This window comes from Chelonia mydas, chromosome 3 (genome assembly GCF_015237465.2).
Source record: "Chelonia mydas isolate rCheMyd1 chromosome 3, rCheMyd1.pri.v2, whole genome shotgun sequence".
NCBI lineage: Eukaryota > Metazoa > Chordata > Testudines > Cheloniidae > Chelonia > Chelonia mydas.
Window position 1 is genome coordinate 154,851,528 of NC_057851.1, and position 24,977 is coordinate 154,876,504.

At 43.5% G+C, this 24,977-nt stretch overlaps 1 protein-coding gene across 2 annotated transcripts in view; it reads left to right on the top strand.

The window, feature by feature from the left end:
- LOC102937235 (calpain-8) overlaps positions 1 to 24,977 on the top strand; it is a 47,558-nt gene that overhangs the window by 11,839 nt on the left and 10,742 nt on the right. The window contains exons 1-14 of one of the 2 annotated variants that reach the window (XM_043543599.1): positions 3,205 to 3,241; positions 4,016 to 4,134; positions 5,272 to 5,405; positions 5,759 to 5,927; positions 10,138 to 10,221; positions 10,993 to 11,078; positions 12,599 to 12,673; positions 13,769 to 13,929; positions 15,032 to 15,192; positions 18,665 to 18,676; positions 21,102 to 21,313; positions 22,876 to 22,912; positions 23,567 to 23,632; positions 24,594 to 24,651. In XM_043543599.1, coding sequence (XP_043399534.1) covers positions 3,238 to 3,241; positions 4,016 to 4,134; positions 5,272 to 5,405; positions 5,759 to 5,927; positions 10,138 to 10,221; positions 10,993 to 11,078; positions 12,599 to 12,673; positions 13,769 to 13,929; positions 15,032 to 15,192; positions 18,665 to 18,676; positions 21,102 to 21,313; positions 22,876 to 22,912; positions 23,567 to 23,632; positions 24,594 to 24,651 — 1,378 coding nt within the window. In that variant the 5' untranslated portion in view covers positions 3,205 to 3,237. Of the gene's footprint in view, positions 1 to 3,204; positions 3,242 to 4,015; positions 4,135 to 5,271; positions 5,406 to 5,758; positions 5,928 to 10,137; positions 10,222 to 10,992; positions 11,079 to 12,598; positions 12,674 to 13,768; positions 13,930 to 15,031; positions 15,193 to 18,664; positions 18,677 to 21,101; positions 21,314 to 22,875; positions 22,913 to 23,566; positions 23,633 to 24,593; positions 24,652 to 24,977 lie in introns of those variants that run through there. The other variant, XM_007071723.4, reaches the window with a different exon arrangement.

The following is a 24,977-nucleotide window of genomic DNA, read 5'->3' on the forward strand; positions in this document are numbered from 1 at the left end:
CATTAGGCTTGAATAAAGACTGGGAGTGGATGTGTCATTACACAAAGTAAAACTATTTCCCCATGTTTATTCCTCTCCTCCCCCACCCCCACTGTTCCTCAGACGTTCTTGTCAACTGCTGGAAATGGCCCACCTTGATTATCACTACAAAAGGGATGTGAGTGTGTGTGTGTGTGTGTGTGTGTGTGTGTGTGTGTGTGTTTTCTCTCCTGCTGGTAATAGCTCACCTTACCTGATCACGCTCGTTACAGTGTGTATGGTAACACCCATTGTTTCATGTTCTCTGTGTATATAAAATCTCCCCACTGTATTTTCTACTGCATACATCCGATGAAGCGAGCTGTAGCTCACGAAAGCTTATGCTCAAATAAATTTGTTAGTCACTAAGGTGCCACAAGTCCTCCTTTTCTTTATCTGTGTATTATTATTGTTATTGCAGTGGTGCATAACAGCCCCAGGCAAGACCAGGACTCTATTGTAGGCACTGTACAAACAGAGATGGTCCCTGCCCCCAAAGCTTACATTCTAAGTAAGCCTAGCTCTTTGATCTAATTAGGCCCAATCCTGAAAATACCTTGACATCGCTAATTCCAGCACCCTCACTGAGCTACATTCAAGTCTGTAGGACCCTGCACGGTGAGAAGGGTCTGACGTGTAGCATTAAGGTCAGTGTTGAACCATGATTCCTTATTTGAGAATACCTGACTGAGGGCTGAGGTATCCACAGACTTGTACCAAAATAACTAAATGGGGTTTGATTCACATTTTTTGTTATTTCAGTGCCAGGCTGTGTGTGGATATCACACAGTTTCATTTTAAATAGGAGTGTTCTATTCTGAAATAAGAATATCCACACATAGACTTGTGCCAAAATAACAAATGGTGCCACTTAAAAGCACTGTAGTTCTTTTGAGTGTGAGTTGTGGGTGGATAGACCAGCCCTTAATGTCTATCTAAAATATAGTTATAGTTTGGATTAAAGCTCATGACTCACGCTGGTGGGTGTAACTACTGCCCTTCATTTAAGATAGTAGAAACAGTTAAGTTTCCAGTCTCCGGATTGGAAGGGACTTCAGGAGGTCATCTAGTCCAACCCCCTGCTCAAAGCAGGATCACTCCCCAATTTTTGCCCCAGATCCTTAAATGTACCCCTCAGGGATTGAATTTACATCCCTGGGTTTTGCAGGCCAATGCTCAAACCACTGAGCTATCCTTCCCCCCTGGGTCTGGTGCTGGCTAAAAGAGGTTTAGTGCTGTGAGCAAGGAAACTATTGTTTGGTTCTTCCTCTGTTCAGAGAAATAGGACTTCGTACACTCCTTGTAAATAAACAAGATGCATCAAAAGTCCCTGACTCCATCATCAAATTTTCCTCCTAACTGGAACAACGTGCAAGACCCCATATTTTTGTGATCTAGCCTCTTTTGAAGGAAGTAGAAATGACTGAGTGATGGAATTGCTGGCATTCGCCTAAATGCTAGGACAGAGAGAGATTCCCCCTGGGGAATTCTTGTGAAGGACTTCACTCTGTGGGCACGCGCGCTGTCCTAGGGGAACAGGACCTTACATTACTATAGTAAGACTCAGAATGAGCACAGGGAAGGCTTCTCATTTAATTGAAGAGTCTATATAGTTTTGTGCTGACTAAACATTCCCAAGGTGGCCATCCTTGAGGTCAAGCAATTCCCAGCTGCTGACACACAGTAGTTAATGGGGCAGGCTCTATTTCAATAGTTGCAACAGCCTGGCCTGTAACACAGAGAAGGCATTTCCAGACATCACATATGGGGAGAACTCTAACTCGTCCTTACCAATGGGCTGTGTCTGTTCTCCGCTGGATGCTGTTATAGCAGGAATACCAGGAGAGCTGCTCCGCCATCTCCTCAAAACTAGCACTGTGTGCTTCAGAGCAGGCCAGCAGCAGCAGCCGAGGAACTGGGAGGCAGGGGAGCCAGTAGCAGTGATACATAGAAAGATGAGGATTTAAATTCCCACTTCAAAAGCTGTTGTTTTCCTCTCCACATCAGGAGCCCCTCCTCTACCACACCCCCCTGCTACCACAAGGACCATGATTAATTCTGCTTCTTCAACAGTGCTCATGTGGGGCAAAACATGTGTGATACTACAGTTCAGTGCTAGCAACGTATATGGACCCTGCATGTATGCAAAGCAGTACTGAAATACTCTCATGCTGCGTGCTGGTATCCTGGAAACATGGTGACACCAGTATGGCATTTCCTTACCCCTCGGACCAGCATTGTGTGTGTGTGTGGGGAGATATCTTTCTCATCTCCGCTCATATCAGCTAACTTTTTTTTTTTTTTTAAGAGCCAGGCCTTAAAACACGAACTACAATGCTAGGAGAGCTATGCATGTTTTAGTTTGAGAGTTACATTTCGCTAAATGATGGGCACATCTATGGGAATTGGTACAAACATGTCTCAGAACTTCCTGGGTGGCAGTTTAACCATCAGCAGTTTCCTAATTAGGCTTCTGATGCTGGGAGGTGCTGGGCACCTTCATTCCCATTCAAGGTTAATCTCAATCTAGTGACAGTCAAGGGCATGCGGCTCCCAGCCTCTTGCCGAACTGGGTTGGACCTTCTGCTATGGTGAATACACTTATCTAATTTTTAAGAAGTTAATTGCTGCCCTCTGATGTTAAAGCACACACCAGTTTAGACTATTTGGGCCAGATCCTCAGCTGCTGATTTATACCAACTGATGATATTGCTATGTGTGTCCACATGAAGAAACTAAGGCTGGGTTAAACCCAAATATCTCAGAAGTAGTATTTGTTTTCCTGATCTTTTTCTAATGCCTCAGGGAGCCATTTGGGGCCATGAAAGAACATGAAGTCTGTTTTTTCCCCTCCCATGGTATTTCCATCATCCAGAAATTAAAATTCTGTGGGAAGCCCAGACCTTGGATTGCTTCAGCCACATAAATTGTTCCCTGAAGGCATTAAAAAGCATGTAAAAACATGGTCTAAACACCAATAAAATTTGGAAATGGCTCTGTACCAGGGCCGTCACCCCGCTTCAGCCCTGAAAGGGTTAAAAGCCAGCCCTTGGAGAGGGCTGGGGGTGAGAGAAAAGCTTAGGCTGATTGGGGAAACAGCCACAGCTGGGGCCATGCCCCAATCAGGCCACAGCTGGCCCTATAAAAGGGCTATGAGCCAGGTGCTCAGAGAGTCTCTCTCTAGCAGTGGAGAGAGAAGGATCTGGCTGCTTGGGAGAGATGGGTACCTGGCGTGGAGCAGGGCTGGGGAAAGGCTAGAGGAGTGGGGGAGCTCCAGCCTGCAGGCTTTACTAAAGGCTGGGAAAGATGTTGGGGCAGAGGTGCAGCTCAGGGTTAGGCAAAGGCAGCAGGCCCAAACCCTCCTTGCCAATGATGACTGGATTACACACTGCAGTCTGCCCCAGTGAGTGGGGGCTAGATGGTGACTGGCAGTAGCCACTGAGGCAAGGTGGGGATAGAGGGTGGGGGTTCCCTTGGGAGGGGAGACCCAGAGACTATGGGGATACTGCAGGGGGCAGCACCCCAAGGTAAAGGGACACCAGGGTCTGGGAGGCACATGGGGGCCAGGGCAGGTGAGACACTGGCCTGCAGAAGGTGCTCTGGAGAGCTAATTCCCAGGAGGACCAGCAGGAGGTGCTGTGCTGGTGGGTCATCACATGGCTACAGGCCCCAGACTGGAATACCAAATCCACCAGTGTCATCAGCCCTGGAAACTTTGGCAGAATTTAAATCAAGATTTGGGCGTAACTGTATTAAAAACACAAAAGCCAGAATCTGCCCACCCCTCCTGGAAAAATAAGCAAAATAGATATATTTAAAAACAAACAAACAAACAAAACAATCCAGTAACTAGACTTCCAATAGGATCTCACAGGGCACTCTACTTTGGCATTTTATTCAAAGGGTATTTCAATTAGTGGTGTAGGACAAAATGAAGGAACTGCAAGGCCATATTTTATTGATGCACATTTCTATCTTGAAACTTGCATGTTCCCAGGTGACTGCTGGCTCCTAGCAGCCATTGCATCTCTTACCTTGGATCAAGAAGTCCTGCATCGAATTGTTCCCAAAGATCAGAGCTTCCAGAAGAACTACGCTGGGATCTTTCATTTCCAGGTAACTCTTGCTTGATCAAACAGGATCAAGATGTGAGGAACAAAAGAAAGATCCAATATTTAGGTAAATGTAGCTTGTCTCATTGCTGATGACAAGTTAGATATTCAGCAATTAAGGTGTGCAAGTGAGATAGACAGGGAGGGGGAGAATAGAGGAGACTATAACAAAATGGAATTATACATACTCAGTGGGCTAGAATTCTGCTCTCTTACACCTGTGTAAACCCGGTGCTACATCAGTGGTGGCAAGAAAGTTACTCCAGATTAATACCACTGTGATCTAGAGCAGAATGTTCTAGGTCAGGTGCCAACTTTTTCACAGTATAGGCCACATTTCATCTCCACAGGGAGATTGTCCTGTGGATTTGCCTGCCTCCCAAACTTTGTCTGGTTGTCTATCTCCCCCCTCATTTGTGATCACATAACATCCTGGTGGCAACTCCAGCAGCTGCTTACACAGAGAATAAATATTAGCTAAGTACACAGGCTTACATTTCCAAAAGTGACCAGTGTTTTTGGGTGCCCCAACTTGAAGTACTTTTTAAGGGGGCCTTATTTTTTCTGTGGGTGGGTGCACAGCACTTTCTGAAAAAGAAGCCTCTTCAGGGTGCCTCAAGTTAGGCACCCTAATGTACTTTTCAAAATTTAAGCCTTAATGCATCCCAGCTGCCAGCCAGCTCTTTGTGAACACGAAAAGTACTCCATGGACCACACTATGAGAATGTTCTAGATGTTCCTTCCAAGTCAGCATTAACATCACCTATTAATAAACCTTCACATAGTGCTTGTAAATGTACCAAAGCCTTACGGAACATAGTAAAGCAGAGCATAGAAAACACATTGGTCTCTGTTCCAAATGATGTGCCGCATAATATCGATGGGACAAAATGCAGATATGTTTTCAAATACGGGAGACTGAGGAGAAATCAATGGGGAGGAGCCCAGTGTCCGAAGGATTCCTCAAAGTGGGTTTTCATGAGGGATGTGAAGATGGAGAGGAGAAGATGAATGGCCAGCAAGAAGTGGGAGACTGTTCCATAGCACAGGGGGCAGTGAGAAGCAGAGAGTAGCAAGAGGATTTTTAGCAGGAAGGTAACTGTAGCACACCACTCTAACCACCCTTTCTTTCTTTCCTTAGTTCTGGCAGTTTGGGGAGTGGGTGGATGTTGTTGTTGACGACAGGCTGCCCACCAAAAATGGGCAGCTGCTCTTCCTTCACTCAGAGGAAGGCAATGAGTTCTGGAGTGCCCTGCTGGAGAAGGCCTATGCTAAGTAAGTGGGGCTAATTCTGAGAGAGGCCATAATAAGTGCAAGGAATGTGACTGTCTCAACCCATGCCGGTGCCAGGCCCAACACATTCTGCCCTAGTGTCAGTCTCTTATTCCTCCTCCTTCCTCTCTCCACACCATTTCTTGTTTCCCACAAACACTTCAGGGAGAACTGCCAATCTTCTGCCCCAAGATGTTTTATCTACTAATTTCACAAGTAACACTTTTATGTGTACAGTAACAGATTGGGTTCTACACCGTTATTTCTGTAATGCAAATGTGTGTGGGAGGTGTGTGTGTGGAAACTGGCCGGATGCTCCTTGTTGCATTTCTGTTATCTTATTTTCTTCCCCATAGATTGAATGGCTCATATGAGGCTCTCACAGGAGGCTCCAGTATAGAAGGGTTTGAGGATTTCACGGGAGGCATCGCTGAGTCTTACGATCTGAGGAAGGCCCCACCAAACCTATATCAGATCATCCAGAAGGCCCTTCAAACTGGGTCATTGCTTGGCTGCTCCATTGATGTGAGATACTGTCAGTATTTTACTCTTTCACCATCAGAACTCTGATCTGTGTAGCAGGAAAAGCTCAGGTCAGCAGCAGGCATTGTTACTAGGGAAGGGCCTTTTTCAATGCCCACTGAAGTCAGTGGAGACTTTCAACTGATTTCAGTGGGCTTTGGTTCAGATCTTGAATGGGCAACCACCCATCGTGTCTCCCTGCTCAGGAAAGAGCCTAATAATTAGAGCTGGGAACTAGGAATCATATTTCTGGGTTCTATTCCTGACTTTGCCTCTGATTAGCATTTCATTTTACTCATCTGTAAAATAGGTTAGCACTGCCATGCCTATCTCACAGGAATTGTGAGAGGTTTTATTAATTTGGGGCTATTGAGATCCTTGGATTAAAAGAGCTAGAGATGTATAAAGTGCTATTATCAGCACAAACTTCTTGAAAAATGTTAGGTTAATGTGACTCCCTGACTATCTCTTCAGCCCTGATGTCTGACATGGCCTCACACAGAATCATAGGATATCAGGGTTGGAAGGGACCTCAGGAGGTCATCTGGTCCAACCCCCTGCTCAAAGCAGGACCAATGCCCAACTAATCATCCCAACCAGGGTTTTGTCAAGCCTGACCTTAAACACTTCTAAGGAAGGAGATTCCATCACCTCCCTAGATAATGCATTCCAGTGTTTCACCACCCTCCTAGTGAAAAAGTTTTTCCTAATATCCAACATAAACCTCCCCCACTGCAACTTGAGACCATTACTCCTTGTTCTGTCATCAGCTACCACTGAGAACAGTCTAGATCCATCCTCTTTGTAACCCCCTTTCAGGTAGTTGAAAGCAGCTATCAAATCCCCCCTCATTCTTCTCTTCCGCAGACTAAACAATCCCAGTTCCCTCAGCCTCTCCTCATAAGTCATGTGTTCCAGTCCCCTAATCATTTTTGTTGCCCTCCGCTGGACTCTTTCCAATTTTTCCACATCCTTCTTGTAGTGTGGGGCCCAGAACTGGACACAGTGCTCCAGATGAGGCCTTGCCAATGTCGAATAGAGGGGAACGATCACGTCCCTCGATCTACTGGCAATGCCCCTACTTATACATCCCAAAATGCCATTGGCCTCCTTGGCAACAAGGGCACACTGTTGACTCATATCCAGCTTCTCGTCCACTGTAACCCCTAGGTCCTTTTCTGCAGAACTGCTGCCGAGCCATTCGGTCCCTAGTCTGTAGCGATGCATGGGATTCTTCTGTTCTAAGTGCAGGACTCTGCACTTGTCCTTGTTGAACCTCATCAGATTTCTTTTGGCCCAATCCTCCAATTTGTCCAGGGCCCTCTGTATCCTATCCCTACCCTCCAGCGTATCTACCTCTCCTCCCAGTTTAGTGTCATCTGCAAACTTGCTGAGGGTGCAATCCACACCATCCTCCAGATCATTAATGAAGATATTGAACAAAACCGGCCCCAGGACCGACCCTTGGGGCACTCCACTTGATACCAGCTGCCAACTAGACATGGAGCCATTGATCACTACCCGTTGAGCCCGACAATCTAGCCAACTTTCTATCCACCTTATAGTCCATTCATCCAGCCCATACTTCTTTACCTTGCTGGCAAGAATACTGTGGGAGACCGTGTCAAAAGCTTTGCTAAAGTCAAGGAACAACACGTCCACTGCTTTCCCCTCATCCACAGGGCCAGTTATCTTGTCCTAGAAGACAATAATCTAATCAATTAGATTAGTCAGGCATGACTTGCCCTTGGTGAATCCATGCTGACTGTTCCTGATCACTTTCCTCTCCTCTAAGTGCTTCAGAATTGATTCCTTGAGGACCTGCTCCCTGATTTTTCCAGGGACTGAGGTGAGGCTGACTGGCCTGTAGTTCCCAGGATCCTCCTCCTTCCCTTTTTTAAAGATGGGCACTACATTAGCTTTTTCCAGTCATCCGGAACTTCCCCAGACCGCCATGAGTTTTCAAAGATAATGGCCAATGGCTCTGCAATCACATCCGCCTACTCCTTTAGCACTCTTGGATGCAGCGCATCCGGCCCCATGGACTTGTGCTCGTCCAGCTTTTCTAAATAGTCCCAAACCACTTCTTTCTCCACAAAGGGCTGGTCACCTCCTCCCCATGCTGTGCTGTCCAGTGCAGCAGTCTGGGAGCTGACCTTGTTCGTGAAGACAGAGGCAAAAAAAGCATTGAGTACGTTAGCTTTTTCCACATCCTCTGTCACTAGGTTGCCTCCATCATTCAGTAAGGGGCCCACACTTTCCTTGACTTTCTTCTTGTTGCTAACATACCTGAAGAAACCCTTCTTGTTACTCTTAACATGTCTTGCTAACTGCAACTCCAGGTGTGATTTGGCCTTCCTGATTTCACTCCTGCATCCCCGAGCAATATTTTTATACTCTTCCCTGGTCATTTGTCCAATCTTCCACTTCTTGTAAGCTTTTTTGTGTTCAAGATCAGCAAGGATTTCACTGTTAAGCCAAGTTGGTCGCCTGCCATATTTACTATTCTTTCTATACATCGGGATGGTTTGTCCCTGTAACCTCAATAAGGATTCTTTAAAATACAGCCAGCTCTCCTGGACTCCTTTCCCCCTCATGTTATTCTCCCAGGGGATCCTGCCCATCAGTTCCCCGAGGGAGTCAAAGTCTGCTTTTCTGAAGTCCAGGGTCCGTATTCTGCTGCTTTCCTTTCTTCCCTGTGTCAGGATCCTGAACTCGACCATCTCATGGTCACTGCCTCCCAGGTTCCCATCCACTTTAGCTTCCCCTACTAATTCTTCCCAGTTTGTGAGCAGCAGGTCAAGAAGAGCTCTGCCCCTAGTTGGTTCCTCCAGCACTTGCACCAGGAAATTGTCCCCTACCCTTTCCAAAAACTTCCTGGGTTGTCTGTGCACCGCTGTATTGCTCTCCCAGCAGATATCAGGGTGATTGAAGTCTCCTATGAGAACCAGGGCCTGCGATCTAGTAACTTCCGTGAGTTGCCGGAAGAAAGCCTCGTCCACCTCATCCCCCTGGTCCGGTGGTCTATAGCAGACTCCCACCACGACATCATCCTTGTTGCTCAACTTCTAAACTTAATCCAGAGACACTCAGGTTTTTCTGCAGTTTCATACTTGAGCTCTGAGCAGTCATACTGCTCCCTTACATACAGTGCAACTCCCGCACCTTTTCTGCCCTGCCTGTCCTTCCTGAACAGTTTATATCCGTCCGTGACAGTACTCCAGTCATGTGAGTTATCCCACCAAGTCTCTGTTATTCCAATCACATGTACCAGTGATGGCATGAGTCCCTCATAGAGTTGTGGCAATCTGCCCCAAGCCTGATTTACCTAGTGACAGCATGTCAGCTCAGACTCCTTCACGATATTTCCTCTCTGACCACATTCCTTTGACACTGGAAAAGAAACGAGTAATTTGCCTGGTTCATCCAGCTTCTAAAATGCAATCCTAACTACTGTTAAGATTCAAATGCTGCCTGCCTACAGCCCCAGACACCCAAATGGGGAGAAGGTGACAGACTCAAACTCTTTGAGAATATCTTACATTCGCTCTGTGGTGCCTTTCAAGTATGCTTTATTATGAGGTATTCTAGGTCAGTCATTTGAGACCCATACTCACCCTTTTCCTCACACATAACCTGGAGTAGGCTCCATTTCTCAATCCTATAAATCACTGACATCTGTAATAGGCAGTCTCAGCAGTTATAGAAAACATTAGATAGGTTAAAAGAAGCCCACATCTTTCAAATTCGTTTCTTCCTCTTGTCCCTCAACTTTTTTTTTTTTTAAAGTTGCACAGTAAAAAGGTCAGTGTTGTATATCTGAATCTTGGCATACTGAGCCCTTTATATTCACCAGAGGCTGAGTTTATTATTGACTTACTGGATTCTGACCAACCGAGCTGAGCTCTGGATCTGAGTTCAAATAAAAGTTTGTAACTGAAACTTCTCCCTATAATGGACTGGACCTGAATATTTGAAATTGAGAAAATTTGGATTCAGATTTCAGCTCCCCCTCATCCCAAGTCACAGATGTGTTTGGAACTGGGGTTCTGGAGATACAAAGTAGAGCTCCAGGGTTAGGGTCCATTTCTGTTTAACACAGTTTGTATTGTTGAATTTTTTTAGAATACCATTTAGATATCTGCAACTGTATTAATTTGGTCTTTAAAACTGTGTGTGTGTGCAATATATAACAGTATTTTTATTGCCCTAGATCACCAGTGCAGCTGAAACTGAAGCTATCACAAGTAAGAAATTGGTAAAGGGACATGCTTACTCTCTCACTGGAGCAGAAGAGGTAAGCTCATACATAATGGCTAAACCTATTAGGTTTCCTATGGGTAAACCTGACCTATACAGTGCTGATGAAACTTGCCATCACACAGAATGATTTACCAGTCTAACAAACAACATAATTTTGGGTTTGTGATACTACACGGCCTTTGACAACTTGCTGATGGCTCTCTACCTTTGACCCCATATGAAAATGTTGCTAATATCTTCACAGCCACAGAGATTGACTGTAATAGTTCTTTAGCTTGAAATCTCTCCCTTTGGTGATAACCTCTCAGATACCTTATTCAAACCAGTTTTCCTCAGCAAATTAGCATAGCCTGCGACCTGCATTGTACTAACTGACTATATTATAAACTCACTTGAACCTTACGTTTCACAAGCTTTCCCTACATATCACAAGCTATCGTGATTATAGAGGAGATTCTGCTAAATAACTTAGTGCAGCAGCATAATTGGTACAATCTTCTGAAATGTCACATGCTGTGGAGAATGCAGATCTTGTGCTGTGCTGTAGCTGATGCTCATCCTTGCTCATCCCATATATTGTATGACTCACCGTTAGGCCTGTAAGTAATGCTATTTTTGTAGTGCTGGGTTGGTGGTGAAGGGGAGAGTAAAATGATGATGGGGTGGGAGACGTTTGGTGGGTTTTTTCTCTGACATCCCACTAGAGTGCAAATTGTTTTTTTTTCTCTAGCTGTAAAAGCGCATACTACAGGATAATGAGTAAATTAACATAATGCTCAGACTCTGCTTGCTGTGGATCCTACAGGTAAACTACCGTGGGCACCCAGAGAAGCTAGTCAGGATTAGAAATCCCTGGGGTGAAGTGGAGTGGACCGGAGCCTGGAGTGATAAGTAGGTTATTATATTCTGTGACATCCCTCTCCTCACTGTGTTCCAATATCTTTTAAAAATTAAATTGGTAATATCTGCAGTTAATAAGCCACACAGCACATTTGGAAAAGGTGTTAAATCAATTGATCTTTGTCAGAAATAAAGCATTATTCATAAATTAGCAGTGCTGGCTATTGGTCTGTTCTCATCATGGGATTTACCTCCTCCCCCCAGACAGGACTAGGGTGACCAGATGTCCCAATTTTATAGGGACAGTTCCGATTTTTGGGTCTTTTCCTTATATAGGCTCCTATTACCCCCACCCCCTGTCCCGATTTTTCACATTTGCTGTCTGGTCACCCTAGGCAGGGCTCTCTATTTGTGGAGAGTAGTCTGTAGTTCTTGCTGTGAACAGGACCAAGGAAGTCAGACCCATTTCATTTCGCAAGGTGACTCTCCTCATGCCTGTATCCTTCTGTTGCTGGTGAAATACCTGTGTAGTATTCAGTCAATTTCCATGGCTAGAAAACACAGTAGGGCCAAATTGCTGTGCAACTCCATCGATGGGACTGCAAGGCCTAAGAAAGGGCAATGTTTCACGGCTGCTGGAGAAGCTCAAAAGGCTCTGTGTTCAGCTAAGCACCCAAGCATTTGAATACCCATCTGAACCGCTCTGGGCCGGAAGGTGGGCTTGGTATCTCATGAGAAGTATGGTCACAACGTTGCTAAGATTTTTCTTGGGTTTGGTCAGGTTGAAAATAGCATGAAAATTTCTCACGCAGGATTTTGATATATCTGCTTCTCATCCCGGCTGGCTGAAATTATAGCATTGAGTTTGTGTGCAACCTGAGCAAAGCTTTAGGGTGAATCTTACATGTATTGGACCTGGTTTGCTCACCCTAAAAGTAGTCTGCTTCATATAAACTTACAGGGCCATATTCTGATCTCAGTCACACCTGTTTTACTGTGGATCATCTCCACTGAAATCAATGGAGTTACTCCAGATTTTCATGGGATCAGATGAGAATCTGGCCTACTGTACAATAGTATGATAGAGATGGAATAGAAGCATTGGATACCTAGTCCTTCCCTGTGACCAGTGCAGTATTGCTCCCTGTAGTATATTTTTCTAGTGCTCTTTCTCCATTCTTGTTTTAAAATGTCCCAAATAATGGAGGTTTCACCACTCTGCTTGGGAGACTTAGACATTAGAATAGATCTCACACAGAGAGAACATTTCCTGATAGTCCTAGTGATATCTGTGCATACTTGCATCTTGTAGTTATGATTAAAGTGGGGTTCATTTGCCACAAATACAGTTAAATGTAAAGCCTGATTCTTTGACCAGCTTGTCTAAATTTCCAACTGTATATAGAGTTAATTTGCATTTTGCACAGCCCTTGGAATGAGTAAAGGATCCAGTCATTGAAGGAAATATGTTCTTTTATCTTCTGTAAGTATAGAAAGATTCCAACTTCCTGAAGTTTTTATAAAGTAAAATGTAACTACTATACTTATTGCCTCTTGTGTTTTGCCTGCAGTGCTCCAGAATGGAATTATATTGATCCCAAACAAAAACAGGCTCTGGATAAGCAAGCAGATGATGGAGAGTTTTGGTAAGAATCATTTAGTGGGATTAATCCTTAGGAAACTGTACATGGAGATGTACAGCATTGCTTTGGATGGTGGTTGAGGAAAATACCACTATCCAAAGGGTTAATAACACAGCCATGATGTGTGAGAGTTATTAGCCTGTTGGTTATCTCCCTTCCCATTCAAATATGACCTGTATATTAGGGTTTCTATAGCATGATAAGGTGGCAAGAATGTAGCTCAGATGCTCAATATTTTGTGGCTTGGATTTTGCCTAAATAGTAGTGAGGAAGTTCAGCTTTATAGCTTGGTAGCATCTATTTACCGGGAGTGAGTGGAAAATCCAGCCCAGTATTTGGTTACATGGATTAATATTGAATTGATCTTTGTAGAACTCTACCCTCAGTTAGAATGGCAGTTGTCCTCTTTGTGCAAATGTAAATAGCTACACAAGGTGCAAGACAGTGGAGAATCAGGGACGGATCTGATTCAGATTTTCTTTGCTGTGGATTTATTCAGTGTTAATTCCACTGACATTGATGGAGTTATGCCTGATTTATGCCAGTGGAAGTGAAATCAGAATCATTCTGAGTGCAAGGAATGGTGTCAGTACCCACGAGCGCTTGAATATCTGTTGGCAGTGTGTCCTGCTTTCCTGGGCAGCTGGCAACATGACCTGATTATCTTCTAATGTAATAATAAGGTGAATGTTACCCAGACTGAGCTATCAGAGGTGGGGTAAGAAACATCAACAATGGAAGGATAACCAATTTTTTTTTTTTAAATCTCTGGGACTATTTGGATGTATGGCTCATTCCCCACATAGCTGCACTGATTTCAGTGAAATTATTTGGGTACTAAGGTATGATTCAACATGAGCAAAGGTGGCACAGTTGAGCCCTTAATGAATATTAGCCATTGAGAACTGTTGCCTTAAAGGGGTGGTTGGGGTTCCTAGAAGCCAATTTTAGTTCCAAAGTTCAATTAGACTGAATTTCAGGGAATTTTCCTGTGGTTCTGCCATTTTCTGCCCCATTAGAAAAGGGATCAATTCACAGTGGGTCTGGCCATGTTCCAAGTTCATGAATTCACCATGGACTCTTTGTGTTCTTTGTCAGGATGGCATTCTCAGATTTTCAAAGACAGTTTACACGGCTTGAGATCTGCAACTTGACTCCTGACACCCTGACGAGTGACAAGGTTCATAAATGGGGCCTGACCTTATTCAGTGGTCAGTGGAGACGGGGTTCTACCGCTGGTGGCTGCCAGAACTATCCAGGTAAAGACCCAGGTGAAACTTGTTTGTGTGGTGAAGAAATAGATACAATTTCTTCCAACACAGGTTCCATGTTGTATCACTGTTGAAGCAGCAGTGTGGGTTGTTTCATGGAGGTGTGTGTTCTGGTGTTTTTATAGTTGGATCAAAGAGGTGAAGCAAAGATCTGGACTGGTTTAGTCCAGGGTCTAGGCTCAAGGCTGAATCAGGGCTGTCCGTTTGGGTTTGAAGTTGAAAACTTGCAAGTGCTCTCATGAGATTTCAGCCAAAAGTGGCAGAAATTTCACGAGATCAGCTGGTATTTGGAGATTTTCATTATCAGGACTGGTTGGGAATCTGAGATCAGTCATTTTCATGAGATTTCTGCCATCTTGGGCTGCATCAGTTCCTGATTCAGAAAATAGGTCAAGTCTCCTTTTCTCTCTAATTTGGAACCAGAAGCTTAGAAAGGAGTTAAGAGCCAGAAGGGTTTGGATCTGAAGTTCCTTCTCTAGGGTTTTTTACCTATTTTCTACACGTGTTGATATTAACCCAAACCTATGTGGTCTAAATCAAAACCTGATTCAGACCCATTTTCTCATCAGGGTTTCTTTCCTCACTTGAGCAGTTAATTTACTGTACAGTATCTTTTCTTTATGCACTTTCCCTGCCTGTACTACTCATGCTTCTGACTGGACTAATCACCAGTGGATTGTGGAAGCCACAATACAGTCACAATTCAACACTAAAAGACACAGAGTATCGTAATTTGGCCTTGCATTTTCAGGTCAAACCTGAAGAGAGGCCCTCTGGGATTTGGCCATATAACAACAACAGTCTCAGCAGAGGACATTTCCTGGGGCTAAATGACTAGTTGGTGTTTATGGCATTGGCTCCTCCCAGCTAGTCATTACTCCCCAGGAGATGTCTTTGTAATTTGTTATTGCTTAAATAAATATACAGCACAGCTGGAAAAACATGGAACCATATAATGTAATGGAAAGGTTTGACTGAACCCCAAAGAAGGTCTTTCCAAAGTGCTGTTTCTATACCTCTCATGAGAATGACCTCAGCGGCAGTGAAAGTAAATGCTCTTTCCTTTCATTTTCCCTTGGGATTTTTTTAGTGACATACTGGACCAATCCTCAGTTTAAAATCAAGCTGGATGAGCCCGATGATGATGATAATGAAGGAAGCACTGTGCTGGTGGGCCTTATGCAGAAGAACCGCAGGAGACAGAAGAAGATGGGGGAAGCTCTACTTAGTATTGGCTATTCTCTCTATCAGGTATAGTAAGTTCCTTTTAAGGGGTTACTCAGTGCTGTGCTCTCCTCGAGATGGGCAACGCTCAGAGAGGCTTTTGACTTTTCAGCATCACCTCAGTCAGGTTTTGGTTTTGCGAGATGGTTCAAATCCTTCTCTCATTCGATCTGACCCCCATCGCATGGGAGCGTTCAGATAAATGGTTCAGGGTTTGTACCATTCAGTTTCTAACAGAGCGCTTCAAAAGTGGAGGTGGCTAATTTATCAACAGTCTCATTCAGGTCTTTTCTCTTGCAAAGCCTAAACAGTGCTGGTTCGTAATGGAAGGAGATTCCAGATAAATGGTTCAGTTTTAGGCCCATCACTAGTTCCTGCTGTTCGCTTGAATTATTTTTCTTTGAATATGCAGATTGTGTTAGCTTCACTACCTACCATAGTATTGTTCTGTTGGTTTCTGGTTTTATATAACACTTGTGTCACCACTGTCTGTGTAAACAGTTGGATAATATACTGTAGGGAACAATTCTGCAGAGGCTGGAGATGGGAGTAGGACTTTTCCATCTTTAACTTCTGTGATGCCATGGAAACAAAACAAAAAATCTGAAATTCCAACTGATATCATAATTCATTGCTTTTCTGCAGATATGAGATCATGAAGTGTAGCATAGACTCCCATAGGCAAAGGTCTTTAATGGAATGACTAACTTTTGCTAAAGTAGTGTGTGCATTTTGGTTCCCTTATCTCCTACACATGTGGGATAGCTTTTCTTCAGGGCTGAAAATGTGGCACTGGTACAAAATTGGCAAGGGTTTTCCCTGGTGCTAACGTGTCTGTGCAGACAGCTAGCTCTGTGTTTCCCATGCCATCTGTTTAATACCAGGCAACCCAATCCATTTGCATTCTAGAATTTGCACATTAAAGAATGGCTCTCTATATTTATCTATCACCACAGACAGACCAAAACACAATCTTTCTGCCTTAGTGTATTTCTATCTTGGGAGATCTCACTCACCTGCCCACTTAAAAATCTTATACTTGTTAGGGTAGATTTAGTAACTCTTAACAAATGAACTCTACCTTGAAAGGAAGGGCTGCTAAATCCTCTAACCTGGACACTCATCCATGATACAAGCTGCCACTGGCGCTTTCGCCTATGGATGGATATTATTCCAGCTGAGATTATGGCCAAGGAAGACCTACTCTAGTCAGGAAAATGCTGAGCAGATGTGTATAACAAGAAAAGAGAATGGGCATACTGAAGCTTACCTGCCTGGTAGAATCTTATATAAGTCATGTCACTGAAGCTAACTGAAAGACAATTACAGTAGTAATAACTCTTACAACTGAGTGCACAGGCTTATACTCTTATATATGGTATGAGCCTCCAACCAATGCACTCCTATCTAAACTAGACATAAAAGACATTCTATAAGGGTATGTCTACACTACGAAATTAGGTCGAATTTATAGAAGTCGGTTTTTTAGAAATCGGTTTTATATATTCGAGTGTGTGTGTCCCAGCAGAAAATACTCTAAGTGCATTAACTCGGCGGAGTGCTTCCACAGTACCGAGGCTAGAGTCGACTTCCGGAGTGTTGCACTGTGGGTAGCTATCCCACAGTTCCCACAGTCTCCGCTGCCCATTGGAATTCTGGGTTGAGATCCCAATGCCTGATGGGGCTAAAACGTTGTCGCGGGTGGTTCTGGGTACATATCGTCAGGACCCCGTTCCCTCCCTCCCTCCCTCCGTGAAAGCAAGGGCAGACAATCGTTTCGCGCCTTTTTTCCTGAGTTACCTGTGCAGACGCCATACCACGGCAAGCATGTAGCCCGCTCAGCTCACTGTCACCCTATGTGTCCTGGGTGCTGGCAGACGCGGTACTGCATTGCTACACAGCAGCAGCAACCCATTGCCTTGTGGCAGCAGACGGTGCAATAGGACTGGTAGCCATCATCGTCATGTCCGAGGTGCTCCTGGTCGCCTCTGTGAGGTTGATCAGGAGCGCCTGGGCAGACATGGGCGCAGGGACTAAATCTGGAGTGACTTGACTAGGTCATTCTCTTTAGTCCTGCAGTCAGTCCTATTGAACCATCTTATGGTGAGCAGGCAGGTGATATGGATTGCTAGCAGTCCTATTGCATCATCTTCTGCTGGGCAGGCAAGAGATGAGGATGGCTAGCAGTCCTATTGTACCATCTTCTGCCGAGCAGCCATGAGATGTGGATGGCATGTAGTCCTTCTGCACCATTTGCTGCCAGCCAAAGATGTAAAAGATAGATGGAGTGTATCAAAACAAGAAATAGACCAGATTTGTTTTGTACTCATTTGCAAACTCCCCCCCCGCCGCCCCCCGTCTAGGGGACTCATTCCTCTAGGTCACACTGCAGTCACTCACAGAGAAGGTGCAGCGAGGTAAATCTAGCCATGTATCAATCAGAGGCCAGACTAACCTCCTTGTTCCAATAAGAACAATAACTTAGGTGCACCATTTCTTATTGGAACCCTCCGTGAAGTCCTGCCTGAAATACTCCTTGATGTAAAGCCACCCCCTTTGTTGATTTTAACTCCCTGTAAGCCAACCCTGTAAGCCATGTCGTCAGTCGCCCCTCCCTCCATCAGAGCAATGGCAAACAATCGTGCTTCTGAGTTGAGAGTGCTGTCCAGAGCAGTCACAATGGAGCACTCTGGGATAGCTCCCGGAGGCCAATACCGTTGAATTGTGTCCACAGTACCCCAAATTCGACCCGGCAAGGCCAATTTAAGCGCTAATCCACTTGTCAGGGGTGGAGTAAGGAAATTGATTTTAAGAGCCCTTTAAGTCGAAATAAAGGGCTTCATCATGTGGACTGGTGCAGGTTTACATCGATTTAACGCTGCTAAATTCGACCTAAACTCCTAGTGTAGACCAGGGCTAAGAGGCTATGGGTGAATTTTTCAAAAGCACTTAAGTGACTTGAGAGCACAAGTCCCATTGAAATTTGTGCTCTCAAATCACTTGGGTGCTTTTGAAAATCATGTCCTATATTCATAAGTGCAAATTGCAGCAGTGCTTTTTAGCTATTTTATTAACTTATCAAGGGCTAAATTACACAGATTAAAACTGCTTTGCAAAACTATTTGCCTTCTGGCAAATATTTTAATCACAAGTCAAAACAGATATCATCATTACATTTTTCATCAGTATTATGGTAATGGCAAGCAAATATATTTTATGCCTGTTCTCATAAATTTTCAAAACAATTTTGAACTAAGCTCTCATTGCCTCTGAGTAAAAACAGAACATTTGGCCAAATCCTGAAATTAATTTTCCTTTGGAACAGTTCTAGCACAAGTGGAAACTTTGTGCATGGACTAGAATTGCATTAAATGGTTGTAAATAGGAATGAAAGACAAACTACCTGAGTCTATAAAATGTGGCATTAGTTAACATTTCACCCAACTGACTGCAGAAGATACTAAGCAGCCACTTTTCATTATTAACTTCTCTTTTGCAGGTCCCTGAAGAGGTATGTACATTCCACTGGAGACTTCCATCCTCCAGATGGCCACCACCTGTTTAATACAACTGCTGCTTAAAGCATGGTGCCTTCTAAACTGACTACAAACCTTCGGGAGAACTTTGACTGGGGTGTTTTTTTTAAATCACTAAATTGATATTTGAAGACCAACACTGCACGTTCTGAATAGCCATTTTAAAGGAACTGTAGGATGAGGTTTCATCCCAGTCAGATTTTGATCTCATTTACACTAGTTTAAATATGGAGTGACTCCATTGACTGCCATTGATCTTAATGTAACTAAGATCAGAATTGGATGTGTGTGTCTAGTAAAGATTATGGCAGAACAAGGTCCTTACTGTATTTTCCTTTCCTGCTTAGAGGAAAACCCAGTTTACATTACTTAAAGAAATATCAAACTCTGTGGGTCCCTCTATCTTTGCTGGGCAGTGGCACAATGTCATCAATTTACCCAACTCTATCTCCTCAATCAAGTGTCAATGTTAAGATAAAGAGGCTTTCCATTTCTAAAATTAGGACCACAAAGCGGTGTTTAGAGCTAGATGGAGTCATATTCGTTACTATAGTGTAGCATTCTGTGCTGCCAATTTTGCTGTGTTTTTTTCATCCCCTTTGTTCTTGCCCAATAACATAACGTGCAACTATGTACCAATTATCTGCTATCTGTTTACAGCTTCAGACACAAAGGGAAATGGAACTTATACATTGAAAAAATGCTGGATCTGATTTCTGAATTTTTCATTGCCGTGTAGTTTAGCTTCAGAATGGGTGGGGAGAAATAGTTTGAATAGTTGATTATACCCAAACCCAGTCCTTACTTTAAAAAAAGAGAAAAGGCACCACATTATTCTATAGCTTACAACAGAGATGCTGTAGTGTTTAGGGGGGTTATTGTTAAATATACTACTTTTATATAAGAAGTTACATCTGATCACCCTTACAAATGAGTTCAGCACATTTACCCTGTGACCTGGCTTTATAGTCAAGCCAGAAACACTATCAGTGTAGCAGTCGGCACACCTTCTGTCAAACATGCTCCACCTTTCTTGTATCATTGCCTTGATGAGTCACACATTTTGAAGGAAAAGTTTATGGAGTAAATGTAAGTTGAATGAGATTTCTAAAGGTGTATTTAGCACTGGGATCTTGTTTTTAATTGTGTTCAGCTATGAGTGGCTGATTTGCTTAAACTCTGTAGAGTGTAACCAGATTATCAGTCCATGGAACTGTTGAGTTGGATTTTCAAAACAGATAAGGGATTAGCCACACATTTCCCTCTGAAATGAAGGGGAGTTGTGTGGCTAAATCCCCTAGTTGGCTTTGAAAACCTCAAACCATGTTATCCTTATGCCTACTGTTAGAGGTAGAAGGTGCTTGAAGTTTCCATTGCAGCAGCTCATAGCTCACCTAACATAGCCAATAAGAAGAATATTCTGTTTGTAGTGTTGCTGAAGGACAACCTGCATCCATTCACAGTTTTGGATTATGGATACTGTCAGAAGCAAGGAATAGATGATAGGGCTGTGAGGCTGGTGAAACAGGTGACTGAAGAAATCTGAGAGTTAGCCATGCTACATGGGTGCTAGAGCTGCAATGCTAGCAAACATCTGCGTGAATTCTGAATGGCCATTTGGCTTGTTCATATGTGTGTCCATTATTGCTATACATGAACACACTCATGACTAGGGTTTTGTCCTCTTGAATATTTTGTGCTCATGAATGCCACAGTGATATGAGAACAAGCGTGTTAGCTAGTCACTCTTTTCCTGTTTAAAAAAATTTAGTCCTCCAATCGCAGAGCAGAAACAGCATGTGACTTTAGGGTTGCCAGTTTTCATTGGATGTATTCCTGGAGATTTAATAACATGACATAATCTTTAAAGATTAATCTTTAACTCCTGGAGACTCCAGGCCAATCCTGGAGGGCTGGCAGCCCTATGTAGCTTAGGTGACCAATCACATGCCATGAATAGTCAAAGCGAACAGTTTGCAAACACCCCATAGGCTGAATAAAATTTGTAAAAAAATCAGTCTTTTCATGAACAATTCATGAAAAGAAAGTGCTAAATTAACAGAACAACTTATTCACAACAAATTTGTTAAGCTGTGAGTGCACATTAACATGGTACTATTTGCTATTGTCTCACAAACATTAGAGACGCAGAAGTTTGATCCTGATAGAGTTAAGCACCATCCCCTTTCTGTTGTTCAGCCTGTTCTGGGTTTGTTTTTTATGTTGATATGGCAGAACATTCGTGCTTGTCTCCCTTGCCTGCACTCAGAGGTTATATTGCTTCCAACTAGCATAAAGTTCTGGGGATGGCTTTTAAACAATGAAATAGAACTAGGGAAATTAGGCTTTCTGGTGACTTTATCCAGTTGATTTTTTTTAATAGAATATTATTTTTACCAGCTGAAAAATCACACAGATGTCCATCTGAGCCGAGATTTCTTCACAACCCACCGACCAGTAGCCCGGTCTGACACCTATGTTAACCTGCGCGAAGTCTCCAGCCGTCTCAAACTGCCCCCAGGAGAGTACCTCATTGTGCCATCCACATTCGAGCCTTTCAAAGATGGAGAGTTCTGCCTTAGAATTTTCTCTGAGAAACAGGCTAAAACTCAGTATGTATCTTCTTCATAATTCTCTCTGCTCAAGGTGAGGTATGTAAGGAGCAAGGTGAAATGATCCACACTACATGGGAGACTTGAGAGTTGAACCTTTAAGGCCCCCAACTCAAGGGCTACTTGTATCAGTCAATACATCCACACACAGGTGCCAACTTTCTCATTTCTCTGGGGATGCTCAAGCTCCACCTGCCCTCTTTCTGCCTCCACCCCACCTCTTCCCACCCTGTTGCATGCCCTATCTCTGCTCTGCCCCCTCCCCCAGCGCCTCCTGCCTGCCACTGAACAGCTGATCCACAGTGGGTTGGAGGTGAGGGTGGGGGGAGGAGTGGATTGGCAGGGCCCACTGGTGGGTGCTCAGCACCCACTATTGTTTTTTCTGTGGGTGCTCCAACCCACATTATAGAGCAATGGCTTGTCCACTATGTTCTAGCACCCACTATTGTAGTATCTGAATACCACCTGGGGTCTACAGAGTAAAAGTTTTGTCAAAAAGTGCCATGGGAAACATAAAAACGGCTATATTGTGTCAGATCAAAGGTCCACCTAGCCCAGTATCCTGTCGTCCGACAGTGGCCAATACCAGGTGCCCCAGAGGGAATGAACAGAGCAGGTAATCACCGAGTGATCCAGCCCCTGTTGTCCACTCCCAGCTTCTGGTAATCAGAGGTTAGGGACACTCAGAGCATGGAGTTACATCCCTGACCATCTTGGCTAATAGCCATTGATGAACCTATCTTCCATGAACTTTTTCTTTTTTAAACCCCATTATAGTCTTGGCTTTCACAATATCCCCTGGCAAGGAGCTCCACAAGTTGACTGTGTGTGTGAAGAAGTACTTCCTTTTGTTTTGTGTTTTGTTGTTTTTTTTAAACCAGCTGCCTATTAATTTCATTGGGTGACACTGGTTCTTGTGTTATGTGAAGGCGTAAATAACACTTCATGAGTGGTGTGGAGAAAGTAAATAACGATTTTATAGACCTCTATCATATCCCCGATTAGTCTTCTCTTTTCCAAGCTGAAAAGTTCCAGTCTTTTTAATCTCTCTTTATACAGAAGCTGTTCCATACCACTAACTTTTTTTTGTTGCCCTTCTCCACCTTTTCCAATTCCAATATCTTTTTTGAGATGGGCTAAGAACTGCACACAGTATTCAAGGTGTGGGTGTACCATGGATTTATATAGTGGCATTGATATTTTCTGTTTTATTATCTGTCCCTTTCTTAATGGTTCCTAGTATTTAGCTTTTTTGACGCTACTGCACATTGAGCAGATGTTTTCAGAGGAAGGATCAGAAGTGTGGGGGAAGAGATGGTCTTCAAGCATATATATCCTACAAAGTGGCCAGTAGAAGGAAAAGGCTGGAGAGGCTGAATACACAGCAAAAGAAAAGGTCACCTGGTGTGCATGATTTTAAAAATGTAGTGGTGTGTGCTGAGGTAGGATTACTGCAGACTGAAAAGCTCAAGTTACCGTGTTAGAGACCGCAGTCCTATACAAGGATCCATTGCTTTGTAAATACTAGATTGGTCATTTCTTTTATTTTTATTTTTCCTCAGGGAAATTGGTGATGTAGTGGCTGCAAAACCATATGAGGTAAATGCCAGTTAGGTCTAAATGAACAGCTTCTTGGGCAAGCAGACATTTGATTTGGGATTTTGCTGCTGTTGGCTTGAGCTGAAATCAGAGTATCCATACTCGTGTAAAGAAGCCCTGTAATTGAAAACCTCCTTTCCCTATCTATCTGGCTTACAGGTTCCATGTGCATTTTTGGGGCAAAATTTTGCCCACGCAATTCTGTAACTGAGCTGTAGTACATCAGTTCAGAATACATATGCACAAGGAGAATATAATACTGTGGTATAGTGTGATCCTTTCCATAAAGAAGAATCTCAAAAGCAGACCTCCAAGGAACTGTGTCATTGCTATAGACAGGCTCAATATAATTTTTCTCCACATCTATTTTGTGATCCTAATGTGATAACACAAGAGTCCTTTCCAATCAGGGTCTGACTACACAGTAGTTAAACATCCGCAGCTGACTTGGGACAGGCTGCGGGGCTATAAAATTGCTGCGTAGACATTCAGGCTTGGGCTTGAGCCAGAGCTCTCCGACCCCGCTCATCTTCCAAATGGAATTAAGCCATTTATTTAGGAAATTTTGTTTGGCAATTTCAAACACCTCCACCCATTTCCTGGCACCTGTGTCTGGAATAATAAACCACATTATTGGTTCTCTCTTCCCTTTAGCCTCATGTTGATGACAAGGACATAGATAAGGAGTTCAAGAACATGTTTCAGAAGCTTTCTGGAGAGGTGAGTGGTTTAAAGAGAGAAAAAGATAGTGACATCTTAGTACAGAGGTAGAAAACTATTTTGAGTACCAATTCTCTTGTTTATCTAGTCTTCTGAAGAATGATTTCTCCTTTTATTAACTCTCGGCTACCATTTTGGTCCAATTTAATGTACCTTACAATAGAACAGTTGTACTACGTTATTCCTCATATCGGTGCTGAATGTGATTCTCTCAAGGTGTAGCCTCCCTTTAAGAATGGTGGAAGTGAGTGATGTTACTATGTGGTGATATAAATTACCTGGGGAGTCAGCTACCTGGTGCTGGTGCATAATTTGGAGTGTTGTACTAATAGATATTAGGACTATATTCCTTGTTGGTTAGAAGTTGCTGGACTCAGGAATCTGTTAGCTAGAGGGTAGTATTGCACTCTACTGCATAGGAGACCTTGGCATCTGCAGGATCCTGCTGCACAAACTAGCTTGTAGCTGTCACATTGGGTTTGCTCTTAAGGAGCAAATACCTGGGGCCAATTTTAAGTGTGAGAGCATCATTTTTAGCCACAGAAGCCTGTTTGAGTTGTGATTGGTGAATTTCAGCTGCTTCCCTTTCAGTTTCCATAAGTCTGGATGTGTTTCTGAATCTCCTTAGTTGAGGAACTGAGCCAGTGGTTGCTGGTAGACACGTCGCATTTAGTGGGTTGCCACACTGTGGTACCTGAGATACCACTCACTTCACATTCTAAGTATAAGGAAATATCTGTGGTGTGTCCTCGGGCTTTGTCTACAGTAGCACTTTTGTTGGCAAAACTTTTGTCGGTATAGAGCGGCTAGACGGGAGACCTTAGCGTTAGAGTCCCAAGCCTTAAGATAAGGATGAGAAGTGGAGTTGTCTGTAAGGGTATTGCAGTGAATGAATGCTCAATTGGTTTGTTCCAAACATTTATCATCACCTGAAATGTGTTTTTTTTTTTCTTGTTTCCAGGACTGTGAAATGACTGCAAATGAACTTCAAACTGTTCTGAATAGGGTAGTAGCAAAGAGTAAGTGACACTAGATGTTTCACACTGAGCAAGGCTGGTAGGCAGATGCTGCAAGTAAGACATACAGGATCTCTCTTTGATTCACAATGAATTTCTGTACCATGGTCCTTTTTGATAGCACGTAAACAAGTAATAATGTTAAAAGAGAACTGCTGGGATCCGTTCAGGGTAATGAATCTTTCTGTAAGATAACTGTCACCCCAAAATAATGGGACTGGAATGTGGAGTCTGAATAGAGAGGTCAGGGCTCGCCCTGGGAGAATTGACTGGGTCTCACTCCCTGTGTGTTTCTACATTTGGATCCGGCCTTACAAACTGTACAGGTA